Source organism: Oncorhynchus nerka, linkage group LG9a, assembly GCF_034236695.1.
Source record: "Oncorhynchus nerka isolate Pitt River linkage group LG9a, Oner_Uvic_2.0, whole genome shotgun sequence".
NCBI lineage: Eukaryota > Metazoa > Chordata > Actinopteri > Salmoniformes > Salmonidae > Oncorhynchus > Oncorhynchus nerka.
Genome location: NC_088404.1, coordinates 12,145,769 through 12,166,399, shown reverse-complemented (window position 1 = coordinate 12,166,399; position 20,631 = coordinate 12,145,769). Strand labels below are relative to the sequence as shown.

At 41.2% G+C, this 20,631-nt stretch overlaps 1 protein-coding gene across 1 annotated transcript; it reads right to left on the bottom strand.

Moving 5' to 3' along the window:
- Positions 1-1,211: 1,211 nt before the first annotated feature.
- LOC115133931 (ankyrin repeat and SOCS box protein 13-like) lies at positions 1,212-8,446 on the bottom strand. The gene is made up of 6 exons (XM_029667372.2): positions 8,266-8,446; positions 5,395-5,594; positions 4,689-4,839; positions 4,289-4,423; positions 3,803-3,994; positions 1,212-2,548 (listed from the first exon to the last, which is right to left on the bottom strand). Exons 1-6 carry the CDS (start codon positions 8,306-8,308, stop codon positions 2,385-2,387), a joined length of 885 nt encoding a protein of 294 aa, XP_029523232.1. The 5' UTR covers positions 8,309-8,446; the 3' UTR covers positions 1,212-2,384.
- Positions 8,447-20,631: the final 12,185 nt, after the last annotated feature.

The following is a 20,631-nucleotide window of genomic DNA, read 5'->3' as shown; positions in this document are numbered from 1 at the left end:
CAACATATAACACAATATACAGTACCAGTTTAAAGTTTGGGCACACCTACTCATTCAAGGGTTTTTATTTTTTACATGTTTCCTACATAGAATCATAGCGAAGACATCAAAGCTATGAAATAACACATAGAATCATGTAGTAACTGAGAAAGTGTTAAATCAAAATATATTTTATATTTGAGATCCTTCAAAAGTAGAGGCTCTTTGCCTTGATGACAGCGTTGCACACTCTTGATATTCTCTCAACCAGCTTCACCTGGAATGATTTTCCAACCGTCTTGAAGGAGTTCCCACATATGCTGATCACTTGTTGGCTGCTTTTCCTTCACTCTGCGGGCCAACTCATCCCAAACCATCTCAATTGGGTTGAGGTCGGGTGATTGTGGAGGCCAAGTCATCTGATGCAGCACTCCATCACTCTCCTTCTTGGTCAAATATCCCTTATACAGCCTGGAGGTGTGTTGAGTCATTGTCCTGTTGAAAAACAAATTATAGTCCCACAAAGCGCAAACCAGATGGGAAGGCGTATGTATCACTGCAGAATAATGTGGTATATATTTGGACTGCAATTTCTGAGGCTGGTAACTAATGAACGTATCCTCTGCAGCAGAGGTAACTCTAGGTCTTCCTTTCCTGTGGCGGTCCTCATGACAGCCAGTTAACTCTAATGAACGTATCCTCTGCAGTAGAGGTAACTCTGGGTCTTCCTTTCCTGTGGCGGTCCTCATGAGAGTCAGTTTCATCATAGCGCTTGATGGTTTTTGCAACTGCACTTGAAGAAACTTTCAAAGTTCTTGACATTTTCCGGATTGACTGACCTTCATGTCTTAAAGTAATTTCTTAGCTTATTTGAGCTGTTCTTGCCAAATAGGGCTATGTTCTGTATACCACACCTACCTGGTCACAACGCAACTTATTGGCTCAAACGCATTAAGAAGGAAAGAAATTCCACAAATTAACATTTAACAAAGCACTCCTGTTAATTGAAATGCATTCCAGGTGACAGAAGCTGGTTGAGAGAATGCAAAGAGTGTGCAAAGCTGTCATCAAGGCAAAGGGTGGCTACTTTGAAGATTAGAAAATATATTTAGACTTGTTAAACACTTTTTTGGTTACTACATGATTCTATATGTGTTATTTCATAGTTTTGATGTATTCACACTATAATTCTACAATGTAGAAAATAGTAAAAACAAAGAAAAACTCTTGAATGAGTAGGTGTGTCCAAACTTTTGACTGGTACTGTGCATCATTTATTTTCAGTAAAGCAACAATGGAAGAGTAAAAACAATTAAGAACAATACAATCAATTAATATGATAACAATTTCATGTCAAGGGGTGTGCACTTGACCCCTGTGACAACACCCTCATTTCTAACATTCCAACCATACAGAAGATGACAAAATGCAACACTTATGAACTCAAAATAGACATATACAGAATTCATGGAATTTACATAAATCAAATCATTTGTATTATTTACATAGTTTATATACACATTATTCAAAATAAACATACATGTTTGATATTTACACATAATTACACAATCCTAAAAGCTTAGCTAAAGGATTTAAGAATTCAGAAAGGTTGGACAGACTAGCCTGGTCCCAGATCTGTTTGTGCCGTCTTGCAGTTGGCAAGGCACAACATCCCAAACATGAAGCAGGACAAATAGATCTGGGTACAAGCATAAGACTATGCTTAGTGGGAACGCTTAGGCCTAGATTCAATCCGTATCGTAGAGACTGCATTTAAGGTGAACACTGCATATCTCGGCTCAATCAGAAATGACCTTTACAGATGGATAGAAATATAACCCTTCGGCGATACAGATTTGAGTATCGCCCTCCGTCTTTCGAGCATAGCTAGCTGACACCTGTCACATCAGTAAGCTTACATTCATATCCCTACTTTTCATTGTAGTTTAACTGAAACCTTAACTCAGACAAATGAGTTTGGGCTCTCTTGCTTCTAGCCTGGTCCCAGAACTGTTTGTAATTGTATAAACAACTCCTATAGTCGTTGTCAATGTGTTTTTAGCCTGACAATGACAATTAGAGTTGGCGAGAACGCGCAAACAGATCTGGAACCAGGCTACCCTGCATCTTCATTCCCATCTCGTCTGAGTGCCAGTCTGTTTGTGCAATCAGCCATTGTTATGCTAATTGGTTGAAAAATGTCAGCATTACAATGAGTTGGCATTGACAAGAACACAAACAGACCTGGGACCAGGCTTATTCCTATGTGGTGAAATCGTTCGGCACAAGACAAAACAGACTCGTAAAAAGGATGGGGCTTGTTCGAAGTAGGATGGGGCTTGTTAGAAGTAGGATGGGGCTTGTTAGAAGTAGGATGGGGCTTGTTAGATGTAGGATGGGGCTTGTTAGAAGTAGTCAAAGTCCAAGTCCAGATCTGGTGGTGGCTGATATGAGAGGTAGCAGGTGATGCGATTGGGCAAGCCCAGTTTGGACACGTCGTCCAGGGCTCTTCTGCCCAGTGCTGTTCTCAGAGCTATCCTGCTGATCTGTTGTAGACTGAGGGGAGTATCTGGGAAAGAACGAAAACATGTCAGTTGAGATAATTATATTATATTAACCCTTTTCACACGGTTGTGCATTGTGAGGTTCTAATATTTTCTTAAATATTTTATTTTCATATTGTCCTCTCCAGCATGGTTCCAGCAACTACGGTGGATGCATAACAACCACGGTGGATGCATAACAACTACGGTGGATGCATAACAACTACGGTGGATGCATAACAACCACGGTGGATGCATAACAACTACGGCGGATGCATAACAACCACGGTGGATGCATAACAACCACGGTGGATGCATAACAACCACGGTGGATGCATAACAACTACGGTGGATGCATAACAACTACGGTGGATGCATAACAACTACGGCGGATGCATAACAACTACGGCGGATGCATAACAACCACGGTGGATGCATAACAACTACGGCGGATGCATAACAACTACGGGGATGCATAACAACCACGGCGGATGCATAACAACCACGGTGGATGCATAACAACCACGGTGGATGCATAACAACCACGGTGGATGCATAACAACCACGGTGGATGCATAACAACCACGGTGGATGCATAACAACCACGGTGGATGCATAACAACCACGGTGGATGCATAACAACTACGGTGGATGCATAACAACTACGGTGGATGCATAACAACCACGGTGGATGCATAACAACCACGGTGGATGCATAACAACCACGGTGGATGCATAACAACCACGGTGGATGCATAACAACTACGGTGGATGCATAACAACTACGGTGGATGCATAACAACTACGGTGGATGCATAACAACCACGGTGGATGCATAACAACCACGGTGGATGCATAACAACTACGGCGGATGCATAACAACTACGGCGGATGCATAACAACCACGGCGGATGCATAACAACCACGGTGGATGCATAACAACCACGGTGGATGCATAACAACCACGGTGGATGCATAACAACTACGGTGGATGCATAACAACTACGGTGGATGCATAACAACCACGGTGGATGCATAACAACCACGGTGGATGCATAACAACCACGGTGGATGCATAACAACTATGGTGGATGCATAACAACTACGGTGGATGCATAACAACTACGGTGGATGCATAACAACTACGGTGGATGCATAACAAATGCAGCTCAGCTCTGCTCAGTAGTGTGAAAATCTCTCTTTGAAGGTCATATTTTCATACATAAGATAATCTCTACACTTTTCCAGTCTTTTCTACCTACCATGAATAAAATACTTACTTTCATAGAACTCTAGGCAGATATTGGTGGGAGAACCTTGACTTGTGTAGTTGATGGGCTTTTTGCCCATGTTGTCCCTGGCATATATGTTCCCACCGAACTCAATCAGCAGCTCGATCAGATCCACGTTCTTTACTTTGGCTGCGTGATGGAGCGCCGTCTCGTGGAGCTTGGCAGCGTTCACGTTCGCCCCTTTGGAGAAGATGAAAAGGTTTCATTTGAAAGAGAAGTGGTCGAGACACGTTCTGAAAACTACAACTTGAATCAAAAAAGTACAGGACATTGTTTTAACTGTAAAATGTCAAGATCAAGTTATGGTTTGAATTGATGTAATGCTTCAAATGTCAAATCTCAAATATCACCTTTTTTTTAAGGTTAGGTTAGGTACTTATTTACTTGAGAGAGCACAGTCCCATTAATAGTCTTTGAATGATCAGGAGCAAAACAACATTTTGAAATAATGTTACCACAATGTGGTCCACCCACCTGCATTGAGGAGGACCTTGGCGCAGTCAAAGTGTTGTCTGGCACACGCTACATGTAACGGTGTCCCGAAGTGGCAGTCATGGGCCTCCATCAGAGCTCCCACGTCTACCATGAGCTGAACGCAGTCAGAGTTACCTGTAACACACACCCACGTCAGTCATAGTTCGACACTTGGGTATTGAGGGGGACTAACTACACAATATCAATCAATCAAATGTTTTTAGAAAGCTTCTTTCTTTTTTTACATCAGCCGATGTCACAAAGTGCTATACAGAAACCCAGCCTAAAACCCCCAAACAGCAAGCAATGCAGATGTATCCCATTATCCCAGGGTATGTGTGTGTTCTTTATACTGTGTGACTGCCGCGCCCTCGCCCCCTCTCACAACATGAACATGTACCCCCCATGCAGGCCTCGTGGAGGGGTGAGAACGTGAACAGTGGAGGGTTGACCGTAGCCCCATGTTGTATGAGTAGTTTCACACACTCCAGGCTGCCCGCAGCGCAGGCATCGCACAGAGGGGTACTGCCGTCAATGTTCCGCGCATCCACCTGAGTGAGACATACAGGCAGGCACACACAAATCAACATTACAGCACCTCAATTTTTAAAATGTTCACTGATACCTCTCAAGAATCCTTAAATAGAGAATCTGAACTAGTAACCGAAAGGTTGCAGGTTCGAATCCCCGAGCTGACAAGGTACAAATCTGTCGTTCTGCCCCTGAACAGGCAGTTAACCCACTGTTCCTAGGCCGTCATTGAAAATAAGAATTTGTTCTTAACTGACTTGCCTAGTAAAATAAAGGTAAAATAAAATAAAATAAAAAAAACTATTGATGATCCATTTTATAACAGTCGTATAACAAATCAATGTGAAATTTCAAATCTAAAAACCCTTAGGCTCCCAGGGACTAGCTCCCCCTCAAATTCTGAATTTGGCTTCTGTTCAAATGTCTCCCGGCCCTCACAGAAACAGTCACAGTTGTTTGCATGTAGGGGTTACTGCAGAGAAGTCACCACCCTAAGGATTCCCCCCAATCCAGATTCAGCAGTAGTACCATTACCGACAGACCTATCACAAGAGAAAAATAGCCCTCTGACTCACGTGAGCACCAGCGTCCAGCAGCAACCGGACACACTGTGTTTGTCCCTGTATGCAGGCCTCGTGGAGGGGGGTTATGGAGTCCACAGCCACTATGTTAACTGCTGCCCCTCCCTGGATCAGCTTCTGTAGCTGAAGAGCCTTTCCCTGGGCTGCTGCCTCGTGTACCGCCGAACGGTCTGTCCAGAACCCCAGGCCATGAGCTGCAGGCCGGGAGCGAGGGAGAAAAGCAATAAATTCCGATATACGCTGAGCTCCGAAAGTATTGGGACAGTGACACATGTTTTGTTGTTATGACTCCACCACTTTGGCACTTCGTCCAATAGAAATGAATGGGAAATAATTTTGGAGTCACTTTTATTGTAAATAAGAATAGAATATGTTTTTAAAACACTTCTGCATTAATGTGGATGCTACCATGATTACGGATAATCCTGAATGAATCATGTATAATAATGAATTCGAAAGTTAGACGCACAAATATCATACCCCCCCTCCCATGTTATACCCCCCCCTCCCCCATGTTATTGTAATGGTGAGAGGTTAGCATGTCTTGGGGGTATGATATTTGTGTGCCTGTAACTTTCTCACTCATCATTATTCACGATTCCTTCATGACTAACTGTAATCATGGTAGAATCCACATTAATGTAGAAGTGTTTAGAAACATATTCTATTCTTATTTACAATAAAAACGTGACTCGAAATGACACAATACATTATTTACCATGAATTTCTATTGGGCACTAATTAATCTGAAACACAACCAAAACAAACAGCAAAAGCATCCAACAAGTTTGTAGAGTCACAAGCTTGATGTGGTCATTGCGTGCTGGGAATATGGGACCAAATAGTAAACTTTTTACTACTTTAACACACATATAAGTGAATTTGTCCCAATACTTTTGGTCCTGTAAAATGGGGGGACTTTGAACAAAAAGAGCTGTAATTTCTAAACGTTTCACCCGATATGGATGAAAATAGCCTCAAATTATAGCTGACATTCTGCCCTGTAACTTCATTGTCACTGTATCATTTCAAATCAAAGTGCTGGAGTACAGAACCAAAACAACAACACAATTGGCCACTGTCCCAATACTTTTGAAGCTCACTGTATGATACAGACAGTACATGCACATGTTGTATTGATGCCTATATCTATTTATTCTGCCCAATAACTGTTGATCTAATTTTCATGATACAAAGAGGGCAATTATATATTTTACAGTCAAATTATTTGAGCTCATTACACAAAGTAGGCCTTTAATTTATGTCTGTGTGTATTATTAAATAATGTCCATTGTTGATTTGGGCAGGAGCTCACTGTCACTGGAGCGGAGTACCAGTGTTGTGCCGACAATCTCCCCCCTGCCAGAATTCTCCCTCTATGTTTAATATAACACACATACAGTCATTATTAATTCCCCCCCCCCCCCCCCCCCCCCTTCTATCTTGGGACTGCAAGGACTGGTACACATCATAATTATTTTGGTAGCTCATGTTGACCAGTAGTGTGTGCCACAGAAATGATTTGACTGTAGCCACAAAATTAAGGAGGGGGGTTCGGCAGGCAAGATAATGGCCTTGCCGAACCCCCCTCCCCCTTCTAATTTCCTTAATTTTGCGGCTAGAGTCAAATAATTTCTGTGGTACTTATCAGAGTCAAATCATTTCTATAGAACAAACTTCACGTCGGGATAGGCAACCCGAAATGGATAATGAATGTGTGTGTGTTATATTAAACACAGAGGGAGTGAAATGTAGGCAAGCAATGGATATTTCAGAACAACTACCAGTCGAATAATACATGGGAGAGATTACGAATTTTGGGAAAGAGATTGATTTATAGACTAATACACTTGAAACAAATAGCCAAACCGAAAACTGTAAACATTACTAGTGCTTCCCCCGCGATCAAACCGCCATACAAAAATGAAACAAAGCCTAACGTGATCATTGACAACTGCCTTGAAGGAAACAAATACAAAATGATTTCTGCTACTAAGATCAGTGAAATGTAGGCTAAACTAACAACGGAGTGAAGAACAGAAATCTCAACTACCAAGCAAGTCGCAACAATGAAGCATTGAGTGTGTGCAAGGGGGGTGGGGTTCTGGCAGGGGGGTGAAGTTCGGCACAACACCGGTACCTCACACTTTCTAACGCTTCAGCTCTTGTTCCTACTATAAATATGAGCTCGAACGTATTGTGGAGCTCCTGCACCTAAATATAAATACTAGAGGCACCGAAAATGAGTAACGGCAACTATTTCAGTCCATGTCAAGCAGTGAAAAAACACGGTGCTAGATGTTGAGTTCTCTCTGAAACCCTTTGTAGGCTCCAGAGCAATAAATCATTGGTCCAAGACACCGCTCTCACGACACGTGAATCCTGTCATAAACCCGCACCTCCCTCCCTACGAGGCTTACCCGTTGCTGACGTCCGCTGTCTGTCTATGTGATGGTTGGTGACATGCATAGCCCTAACCTAAATGTATTACATCTAGACAACATTGGCTAGATTAATGATCTGGTCGGCAAAAAAGCTAGATACAGCGAATGAATGTTATATAAGAATCACCCAGGTTACCTACGTAGCCCACAAAATAGTACATGCTCTAATACACTGGTCTCTAGCTTGTTATAACAAGCTTAGCTGGATGGTCTCAAATTAGGTCAGTAAAACAAGGAAGAGCAGAACGTTTTCTAATATTAGGCCTGAATAAGCCAGCTAAATAAAATACTCAACAAGGGAGAGACATGACAAATATTTTACTATAATTTTGATTGTGGGTTAAGCATTCATGCTGTTTACGTCATGAGCATTAGCCTCTTTGAACTTTCAGACAGGCGAGACACAAATAAAACAACTCACCTATATCTCCAAACAGCGATGGTCTGGCACGAGTAATCTCCATTTAGCTATAGATATTATATCCTCTAGTCTTGCAGAATAAATTGATGCATTTTAAAACGCAGAGAAGACCAGTGAAGCATTACTGCAGTAACGTTGTTGATAGTGGTGGATGATGGCTTAAATTAGAAGCACACAGAACTAAAAAGAACATCAATGGCTTGTGGGATATGTAGTTTGTTGTAACCTGGTCTCAGAGTATTTCATATTATCCTGTATGAGACACTTAATTTGATGTTACGTTTCTTATGGTATGTAATTCATTTCTGGTTGTCCATTACCCATTTCATATGATATGTTATGAATTACAATTCATATTATATTTTACGAATTTGCTAAATGTACAATATGTTAGGAATTCTCTAAACGTATGTTGTTACAAATTCTCTAAACGTATGTTGTTACAAACTGTTACAAATTCTAGCTAAGTGGTTAACGTTAGCTAGCTGGCTAACATTAGCTAGGGGTTAGGGGTTAAGGTTAGGAGTTAGGTTAAAGTGTTAAGGTCACCGTTAGGGGAAGTGTTAGCTAAAAGGTTTAAGGTTATGGTTAGGGGAAGGGGAAGTAGTTGCAAAGTAGCTAAAAAGTAGTATGTTGTTGAAAAGTTGCTAATTAGCTAAAAAGCCAAAGTTGTCCGTGATGAGATTCAAACTCGCAACCTTTGGGTTGCTAGACGTTTGCATTATACACCCCTGCTTTCGATTTCTGTCTTAAGTAACCGTCTGTCTAATGTAACCATATGAAATGTAACATATTCTAAAAGGAGTGTCCAGATTTGCATACAAAATAATATGAGATGCTCTGAGACCAGGTTGCAATGAATGATGGTTCCAGACAGAAATATATATTTTTCTTAATATTTGGTTCTGGTTCCAACATGGACCAACTTGAAAGAAAGTTGAACATCCATGCCTCTGCAGTAACTGGAAGACCAGTTCCACTCACACTTAACCCACCAGACATGCCACCAGGGGTCTTTTCACAGTCCTCATATCCAGAACAAATTAGCATACAGTATTATATAGAGCCCTTACTGCATGTAACTTCCTTCCATCGTATATTGCTCAAATAAACAGCAAACCTGGTTTAAAAAAACAGATAAAGCAACACCTCATGGCACAACGCCTCTCCCCTATTTGACCTAGATAGTTTGTGTGAATGCATTGATATGTAGGCTACATGTGCCTGTCCTTGAGCTGTTGTTGTCTATTGATGTTCTGTATTATGTCATGTTTCGTGTTTTGTCTGGAACCCCAGGAAGAATAGCTGCTGCTTTTGCAACAGCTACTGGGGATCCTAATAAAATACCAAATACATGAACAATATTTGTTTGTCTGTGATTTTTTTAAACTGCACCTGTGTGTGGACAATGCTGTATTCTATTTCCCCTACTGTCGACCAGGCTCTATCTGACCTACAGTCTGCTTTCATTGTTTTACAAAATACCATTATTGATCTTAAATTAGTATTGAATGTGAGAAAAAGCAAGAATGTGTTGTTTTCTAGAGAGCATAAAAATTACTTCAAATATTTAAGCATCTGTACCTTAGATGGTGCCCATATTGATCGTATCCCTACTTACAAATATCTTGGCATTTAGATAGATGATAAGTTGTCCTTTAAAAAAAACATAGATGAATTTAAGTAAGAAGATGTGAATGAAAATCTTCTATCTTTCTATAGCTTCTTCTATAGAAAAGGGTAATGCTTCTCACTTAATAGTAGAAAGCAGATCATTCAGTCAATATTTCTACCAGTCCTAGAATATGGCAACATCATTGACACGCTTACAGCTGCCACTTCATTAAAGCCGTTCGCTGCAGCGTTCCAGTCGCTAGCTGCAGCGTTCCAGTCGCTAGCTGCAGCGTTCCAGTCGCTAGCTGCAGCGAACTGAAAAGACGAGCGACTCAGGGATGCGTGTGCTTTGGGGACCTTTAAGAGAATGTGACTGGCAGAATGGGTGTTGTATGTGGAAGATGAGGGCTTCAGTAGACATCTCAGATAGGGGGGAGTGAGGCCCCTAGAGGGTTTTATCAATAAGCATCAACCAGTGGGTCTTGCGATGGGTATACAGAGATGACCAGTTTATAGAGGAGTATAGAGTGCAGTGTTGTATCCTATAAGGAGCATTGGTGGAAAATCTGATGACCGAAAGGTAAGGAACATCTAGCCGCTGGAGGGGACCCTTACCTGCCGATCTATAAATTATGTCTCCATAATCTAGCATGGGTAGGATGGTCATCTGAATCAGGGTTAGTTTAGCAGCTGGGGTGAAAGAGGGGCGATTATGTCAAAGTTGCAGGCTATGTGCTGAGAGAAGGACAGTGTACAGTCTAGCCGTACTCCCAAGTACTTGGATGAGGGGACTACCTCAAGCTCTAAACCCTCAGAGGTAGTAATCACACCTGTGGGGAGAGTGGCATACTTCTTACCAAACCACATGACCTTTGTTTTGGAGGTGTTCAGAACAAGGTTAAGGGTAGAGAAAGCCTGTTGGACACTAAGAAAGCTTTGTTGTAGATTTAACACTCAATCCGGGGAGGGGCCAGCTGAGTATCATCTGCATATAAATGGATGAGAGAGATTCCTACTACCTGAGCTATGTTGTTGATGTAAATTGAGAAGAGCGTGAGGCCTAGGATCGAGCCTTGGGTTTCTCCCTTGGTGACAGTGGGTGAGACAGCAGATTTTCTGACTTTATACACTGCAGTCTTTGAGAGATGCACGCACAAACAAAACGTACGCTGGAACGAATAAGACAACAAAAATGTGTCTTTTGGAAACAAACTTTAGAAGAGGAATTGGATCAGCAAGAAAACAGAATGAGACATAACAACATGACATTATTGTCCTTACCAGTACTTTCCAGTTACGTGGTCAAACTGATAGAGGAACTTGAAGTGGGTATATCACCAGAGGATTTGGATTGATGCCATAAAATCTGCGTGAAACAGAAAAATTCTAAATACCCACGAATGATCATGTTCACACTTTGGAACTATCAGACCAAAGTCAACATTCTGAAAGCGCGAGGGGGGAATGAGATCAAAATCCAAGGCCAGACCATTCGATTATTCCAGGACCTGTCTGCTAAGCTGAGAATTTACCCCAGTCCTCAGCAATCCAATCCCTGTACCTTTTGCAAAATATCAGTCTGTCCCTGATGTTTTTCCTGGAGAGAAGTGGCTTCTTTTCTACCTTTCTTGACACCAGGCCATCCTCCAGAAGTCTTCTCCTCACTGTGCGTGCAGATGCACTCACACCTGCCTGCTGCCATTCCTGACCAAGCTCTGTACCGGTGGTGCCCCAATCCCGCAGCTGAATCAACTTTAGGAGACGGTCCTGGCGCTTGCTGGACTTTCTTGGGCGCCCTGAAGCCTTCTTCACAACAATTGAACCGCTCTCCTTCAAGTTCTTGATGATCCAATAAATGGTTGATTTAGGTGCAATGTTACTGGCAGCAATATCCTTGCCTGTGAAGCCCTTTTTGTGCAAAGCATTGATGACGGCACATGTTTCCTTGCAGGTAACCATGGCTGACAGAGGAAGAACAATGATTCCATGCACCACCCTCCTTTTGAAGCTTCCAGTCTGTTATTCAAACTCAATCAGCATGACAGAGAGATCTCCAGCCTTGTCCTTGTCAACACTCACACCTGAGAATCACTAACATGATGTCAGCTGGTCCTTTTGTGGCAGAGCTGAAATGCAGTGGAAATGTTTTTGGGGGGATTCAGTTCATTTTCATGGCAAAGAGGGACTGCAATTAATTGCAATTCATCTGATCACTCTTCATAACATACTGGAGTATATACAAATTGCCATCATACAAACTGAGGCAGCAGACTGTGAAAATTTATATTTGTGTCATTCTCAAAACCTTTGGCCACAACTGTACCTTACATGGTGAAAAATACACATTGATTTCATTGTATGTGGTGTTTTCAGACAAAATTCAAGCTATATTAAATCAAAAATCAAAAATTAATTCTTATTTTAGCAGGGGACATAAATCAGACATTCGGCAAGTTAGACAGACATAGCAATAAAAACGGGTAATTCAAGGAGCCTCCTAAGAGGCAGAAATATGTCATCTCTACAAATATTTTACAGGACCCCTGGAGATACCCAACTACAAAGTACTACTAATTTTTCTCTCAAAGTAAGAAAAGCTATTCAAGAATTGACTACATTTTTATTTCCAAAAATGCACTCAACAATATACTGGGTTCAAAAATCCATGATAAAGTGATATTGGATCATTCTCCTGTATCATGCTTAAATACACAAACAGAAAATACACCTAACAATAGAAAATGGAGAATGCATCTTCAAGACCCGAAATGTATAATTAAAACCTTTACCAATACAAATGTAGATACAATACAAATAAAGGACAGAGAAAAGCCGACCCCCAACATAATTTGGGATGTTTTTAATGCATACATTATGGCAATGATAATCTCATACTCTGCTAAACTTACATCTGAGTTGGAAATTGAAATGATAGAAAAATATAAATATATCACAATCTTAGCCCATAACAAATCTTTACAAGGTATAGAAGAAAATGCAATTTGTGAAATTAACCAGGAATATGATCTTCTACCTTTGAAGTGAGCTAACAACTACAGGTGCAACTCAAATAAAGCATACTATTTCATGGCAAATAAACCTGGTTATCACCTCGCAGCCATCACAAAAAGAAAACACGCCAAACCAGTTATAATTTTAAAAGATAAGGATACAAATGCTTTAATTAGAAACAACAAAGCTATTAATAAAAAAGATATGTTTTCTATGAAAATGTACATAAATAAGAATTAAATAACAGTTGGATTGGTACTACAGCCTTCTTAGACTCAATAACCCTGAAGCAACTATCAGCAGACAAAAAAATAATTTAAATCACCCAAAAATAAATAATACCGGCTTTCCCCCTATTTACTCAAATTACTCTCAATTCAGTGTTTTCGAGTTCCATTTATCAAACTGTTATTTCAGCTACAGTGGGGCAAAAAAGTATTTAGTCAGCCACCAATTATGCAAGTTCTCCCACTTAAAAAGATGAGAGAGGCCTGTAATTTTCATCATAGGTACACTTCCACTATGACAGACAAAATTAGGAGAAAAAATCCAGAAAATCACATTGTAGGATTTTTAATGAATTTATTTGCAAATTATGGTGGAATATAAGTATTTGGTCAATAACAAAAGTTTATCTCAATACTTTGTTGTATACCCTTTGTTGGCAATGACAGAGGTCAAACGTTTTCTGTAAGTCTTCACAAGGTTTTCACACACTGTTGCTGGTATTTTGGCCCATTCCTCCATGCAGATCTCCTCTAGAGCAGTGATGTTTTGGGGCTGTTGCATGTTCAGGGGCAGAACAACAGATTTTACCTTGTCAGCTCGGAGATTCGCTCTAGCAACCTTTCGGTTACTGGCCGCTGTCCCTGTCCCCATACCAAGGGGAACATTTTGGTTTTTGCCCTAACACTTATTTTACTTTAAGAATAAAAACCAAGTATAATAAAAATCTAAATGCATTTTAAGCTAAAAATCTTCTTCCAGCAGTTAACAAGCTAAAAAAAAAAGAGTCCTCGTCCAAAATCATGCCTCCTTTATACCCTCCATTTTTCTTTCTGCGAACTCATTGTGGCTAACTCATTGTGGCTAACACCTATCCCAATGACGCATTCAGTGGTGAACAAACACCTAAGGAGGCCATCGTTCAAAAAGGTGCTTTTTCAGCCCCCCTTAACTCCCACCTTTTTCTCACCAAAGCAGGATGTCCGCTTCAACCTCTTAACCGCTCTAAACCTAGGGATTTCCAAATCCAACTGACTCCCTTATCATACTTAATTACCTTTAACTTTTAAAACAGTAATTTATTATCATGAATCTTCCTTACTCTAATCTTACTCCAAATGCTCATTATCATTACAACATTTCATCATTACAACATTTCATCATTATAACCTTTCATCATTATCATCATTACAAATCCCATCCCCATTACATTTCATCATTAAACATCCACCAATTTAAACATTTCATCATTACAACCTTTCATCATTACAACCTTTCATCATTACAACATCTCATCATTATAACATTTCATCATTACAACATTTCATCATTACAACCTTTCATCATTACAACATTTCATCATTACAACCTTTCATCATTACAACATTTCATCATTACAACATTTCATCATTACAACCTTTCATCATTATAACCTTTCATCATTATAACATTTCATCATTACAACCTTTCATCATTATAACCTTTCATCATTATAACATTTCATCATTACAACCTTTCATCATTACAACCTTTCATCATTACAACCTTTCATCATTATAACATTTCATCATTACAACCTTTCATCATTACAACATTTCATCATTACAACATTTCATCATTACAACCTTTCATCATTATAACATTTCATCATTACAACATTTCATCATTACAACCTTTCATCATTATAACATTTCATCATTACAACATTTCATCATTACAATATTTCACCATTACAACCTTTCATCATTATAACATGTCATCATTACAACCTTTCATCATTATAACATTTCAATATGAACCTCCTGAGGCCTTGTTCATATTTTCCTCTCTTCTTTGCACCTTTATTTAACTGGGCAAGTCAGTTAAGAACACGTTCTTATTTACAATGATGGCCTAAGCTTAACAAATATAGTCTATACGCATCGTACCTTAAAGCAAACAACATTATAACATTTCATTAATACCCTCCAATGGGCCCCTAAGGTCTTGTTCCTCTAAGCTAAACAACATTATAAAACTGTTAACAATTTACTGCAATTTACTGCATTCCTCTAATGACCCTTGAATATCTTCCATAGTATATTACCCCCTGTTTCCAACCTTTAACATTTAATATACTTAGCCTTTAATCATTATTTTAATAAATGCCACTCCCGATTAATTCCTTTTTGATATTTTTCTTATTTTCTTTAATAAATACCAATTCCCTCTCAGAGTTCATTCTTCTTTGTGCTCCGTGTATGTGTGTGTGTGTGTGTGTGTGTGTGTGTGTGTGTGTGTGCGTGTGCGTGTGAAAGTGAAACTTCTTCATGACTGTTTGTGCGTGGGCGTATGCAAGTTGTGTTTTTAAAATGTCACACAGAGAGATAGGCCTTAATCTACTACTCTTGTCAATGTGACTTTATTAAGCAAATAATGACTCCTAAACTTATTTAGGCTTTTTATAACAAAGGAGTAGAATACTTATTAACTCAAGACATTGCAGCTTTACATTTTTAATTAATTTGTTATAAAAAAACATTGAACAACATTATTCCACTTTGACATTATGGAGTATTGTGTGTAGGCCAGTGACAAAAAAATCTCAATTTAATCCATTTTAAATTCAGGCAACAAAAAAATGTAAAGTCAAGGGGTGTGAATACTTTCTGAAGGCACTATATCGGTAAGGTGAATAGGCAACAGGATAGATAACAGACAGTAGCAGCAGCGTATGTGGGGAGCGTGAAAGTGTGTGTGTGGTGTGTGTGGTCAGAATGCATGTGTGTGCATGTCATGTCATGTCATGTGTGTGTGTGTGTGTGTGTGTGTGCGTGCGTGTGTATAAAGGGTCCAGTGTGTGCATAGTGTCAGTGCAAGAGAGTTGTGCAAAAAAAAAGTAAATGCAGGTTGTCTGGGTAGCCATTTCATTGGCTATTTAGCAGTATTGTTTAGAAGTCTGATGGCTTGGGGGTGGAAGCTGTTCAGGGTAATGTTGGTTCCAGACTTGGTGCATTGGTACTGCTTGCCGTACGATAGCAGAGAGAACAGTCTGGGGTTTGGGTGGCTGGAGTCTTTGACAATTTTTGGGGTCTCCTCTGACACCGCCTGGTATAGAGGTCCTGGATGGCAGGGAGATCGGCCCGAGTAATGTACTGGGCCATACGCACTATCCTCTGTAGTGTACGCACTACCCTCTGTAGTGTACACACTACCCTCTGTAGTGTACACACTACCCTCTGTAGCGTACACACTACCCTCTGTAGTGTACGCACTACCCTCTGTAGTGTACACACTACCCTCTGTAGTGTACGCACTACCCTCTGTAGCGTACACACTACCCTCTGTAGTGTACGCACTACCCTCTGTAGTGTACACACTACCCTCTGTAGCGTACACACTACCCTCTGTAGTGTACACACTACCCTCTGTAGTGTACACACTACCCTCTGTAGAGTACACACTACCCTCTGTAGCGCCTTGCGGTCGGTTGCTAAGCAGTTGCCATACCGAGCGGTTATGCAGCCAGTGAAGATGCTCTCGATGGTGCAGATGTATAACTCTTCGAGGATCTGAGGGTCCATGCAGAAACGTTTTAGCCTGCTGAGGGGGAAGAGGCGTTGTCGTGCCCTCTACATGACTGTGTTGGTGTATTTGGATCATGATAGAAACTTAGTGACAGTTGTGGCCTCTTCGTATGATGTATTGTTTTCTCTACCTTCTTGCCCTTGTGCTGTTGTCTGTGCGCAATAATGTTTGTACCATGTTTTGTACTTTGTTACCATGTTGTGCTGCTGGCATGTTGTGTTGCTACCATGTTGTTGTCATGTTGTGTTGCTAACATGCTGTGTTTTCATGTGTTGCTGCTATGCTACGTTGTTGTCTTAGGTCTCTTTTTGTGTAGTGTTGTTGTGTCTCTCTTGTGTCTCTCTTGTCGCGATGTGTGTTTTGTCCTATATTTTTATTTTATTCATTATTTTTATTCCCAGCCCCCATCCCCGCAGGAGGCCTTTGCCTTTTGGTAGGCCGTCATAGTAAATAAAAATTTGTTCTTAACTGAATTGCCTAGTTAAAGGTTAAATAAAAATGTAATAAAATTAGAAATGTGGACACCGAGGAACTTCAGGAAGTCCAGGATCCAGTTGCAGAGGGAGGTGTTTAGTCCCAGGGTCCTTTGCTTAGTGATGAGCTGTGTGGGCACTATGGCAAGCTAACTTAACTGCAAGGATAGCTAGCTAAAGTTAGCATGCTAACATGCTATATAACTAGGCTACTAGCTGCGAAAGCCATCCATAGAAAAAAAGTAAGCATTCATATCTAGTTATCTTAGCTCTACACATTTCCTCAAGTTCAAGGCAGAGTTTTTTTTTTTACCATTGTGGTTAAGCAGCTTGCATTGCATGATTACACCGTCTCCTCTCCTGTGCTTGAAGGAGAACTGGTCACTGAAATGCAGCCAGGGATTCTCCTCCTCAACTTCTTCAAGGATTCTCCTCCTTGCCTTCAGACACTGGGTTGACTCTCCTCAGTCTCTTCCATCTCCATTGTTTTTCACAAACACCACTTTAATCAAAAATAAATGTTCCTCTCTTTCACAACACGTCTCTCTAAGTAAGTTATTTTATTAGCCTTTTTCCTACCATCAACGTTCAGTTTATGTGCACAGCTTGAGTTGATTGGCCTGTTTTGTGTGCGATGCGTCACAATCAAATGCCCACCACCGCATTACCTCCCTGGAGAAATGTATTTGGTTATTGTCACAGCTGTGTATATTCCCCCTCTAGCTGATACCACGACAGCTCTCAAGGAACTACACTGGACCTGGTGCAAACTGCATATCCCGAAGCTGCATTTATTATAGCTGGGGACTTTAATAAAGCAAATCTGAGGAAAACACTACCAAGTTATATCAACACATCACCTGCAGTACTCGCGCTTCAAAAACTCTCAACCATTGTTACTCTCCCTTCCGGGATGGCTACAAGGCCATCTCCCGACCTCCCTTCAGCAAATCAGATCACTACTCCATTCTTCTCTTCCCTTCCTATAGGCAGAAACTCAAACAGGAAGTGTCCATGCTAAGGTCTTATCAACGCTGGTCAGGCTAACTGGAATCCTTGCTTCAAGAATGTTTTGATCACGTGGATTGGGACATGTAGCAGGTTGATTCTGAAAATAATATTGACGTATGACTGAGTTCATCAGGAAGTGTATAGGGGATGTTGTGACGATTAAAACCTATCCAAACCAAAAAACGTGGATAGATGGCAGCATTCGCGCAAAACTGAAGCCGAAGCACCGCATTTAACCTCGGCAAATTGACTGGGAATATGATTGAATACAAACAGTCCAGTTATGTCCTCCATAAGGAAATCAAACAGGCAGAATGTCAGTACAGAGACAAAGCGGAGTCGCAATTCAACGTCTCAGACACAAGACTTATGTGGCAGAGACTCCAGACAATCACAGATTATAAAGGGGAAACCATCCGCGTCGCAGCCCTCGACGTCTTGCTCCCGGATAAGCTAAACACCTTCTTCACCTGCTTTGAGGATAACACAGTGCCACCGACACAGGCCGCTCCCGAGGACTGTGAGTGCTCGTTCTCCGTGGTCGTTGTGAGTAAGACATTTAAGCGTGTTAACCCTCACAAGGCTGCATGCCCAGACGGCATCCCTAGCCGCGTCCTCAGAGCATGTGCAGACCAGCTGGCTGGAGTGTTATTGGACATATTCAATCTCTCCCTATCCCAGTCTGCTGTCCCCACTTGCTTCAAGATGTCCACCATTGCTCCTGTACCTGAGAAAGTGTAGGTAACCAAACTAAATGACTATCGCCCTGTAGCACTCACTTCTGTCATCATGAAGTGCTTTGAGAGACTAGTCAAGGATCCTATCACCTCTACCTGACCTGTCACCCTAGACCCACTGAAATTTGCATACCGCCCAAATAGATCCACAGATTATGCAATCGCCATTGCACTGCCCTGTCTCATCTGGACAAGAGGAAAACCTATGTTAGAATTCTGTTCATTAACTGTTCATTGACTGTAGCTCAGCCTTCAACACCATAGTACCCTCCAAGCTCATCATAAAGCTCGGGGCCCTGGGTCTTAACCCAGCCTGTACAACTGGGTCCTGGAATTCCTGACGGGCCGCTCCCAGGGGGTGAAGGTAGGCAACAACACCTCCACTACACTGATCCTTAACACAGGGTCCCCACAAGCGTGCATACTCAGCCCACTCCTGTACTTCCTGTTGACCCATGACTTCGTGGCCACGTACGCCTCCAACTCAATCATCAACAGTGGTAGGTCTGATAGTCTACAGGGAGGAGGTGAGGGCCATGGCGGCGTGGTGCCAGGAAAATAACCTCTCTCTCTCAACGTCAACAAAACAAAGGAGCTGATCGTGGACAGCAGAGGGAGCACGCCCCCATCCACATCAATGGGGCCGCAGTGGAGGTGAAAAGCTCCATGTTCATTGGCGTACACATCACTGACAATCTGAAATGGTCCACCCACACAGACAGTGTGGTGACGAAGGCACAACAGCATCTCTTCAACCTCAGGAGGCTGAACAAATTTGGCTCTACCCCTAAGACCCTCACAAACTTTGACAGATGCACCACTGAAAGCATCATGTCAGGCTGTATCACCACCTGGTGATACGGCAACTGCATTGTCCGCAACCGCAAAGGCTCTCCAGAGGGCAGTGCGGTCAGCCCAACTCATCACTGGAGCACACTGCCTGCCCTCCAGGAGACCTACAGGAGACCTACAGCACCCAATGTCACAGCTCCTCAAATCAAATCAAATCATTGTATTGGTCACATACACATGGTTAGCATCATGTGTATCATGATGTATCATTGTATCATTGTATTGGTCACATACACATGGTTAGCAGATGTTAATGCGAGTGTAGTGAAATGCTTGTGCTTTTAGTTCCGACCGTGCAGTAATATCTAACAAGTAATCTAACAATTTAACAACAACTACCTTTTACACACACAAGTGTAAAGGAATGAATAAGAAAATGTACAAATAAATATGTGGATGAGCGCTGGCCGAACGAGATGCAGTAGATGGTATAGAGTGCAGTATATACATATGAGATGAGTAATGTAGGGTATGTAAACATTATATAAAGTGGCATTGTTTAAAGTGACTAGTGATGCATTTATTACATCCATTTTCTTCATTATTAAAGTGTCTAGAGATTTGAGTCAGTATGTTGGCAGCAGCCACTCAGTGTTAGTGATGGCTGTTTAACAGTCTGTGTACGCGACCAATAAAATGTGATTTGATTTGAAGTCAGTGGTAGGGAAGAGTGTAGGATATTGTTTGAAAGTTGCTCTTACTAGTTAGGCAAACCTGGGGAAGGTATAACACATTTAGTATGTGATCTGTTATATACCTATTTGGGTTAGTGGTCATTTGTAATGTGATTCTCTATTTGCCCTCAGTATGCATTTCTTCAACATTCTGAATTCCATTTCGCTGCACCCTGATAAATATTTCTTCAACATTCTGAA

Bases quoted from the DNA above. Each gene is read 5' to 3' on its own strand.
- LOC115133931 (XM_029667372.2), bottom strand. From the start codon at position 8,308: ATGGAGATTACTCGTGCCAGACCATCGCTGTTTGGAGATATAG. The intron at 3,995-4,288 runs GTGGGTGGACCA...TCTTCTCCAAAG, and splicing joins CAAGGTCCTCCTCAATGCAG to GGGCGAACGTGAACGCTGCC. The intron at 2,549-3,802 runs GTAAGTATTTTA...GTTCTTTCCCAG, and splicing joins CTGCCTAGAGTTCTATGAAA to ATACTCCCCTCAGTCTACAA.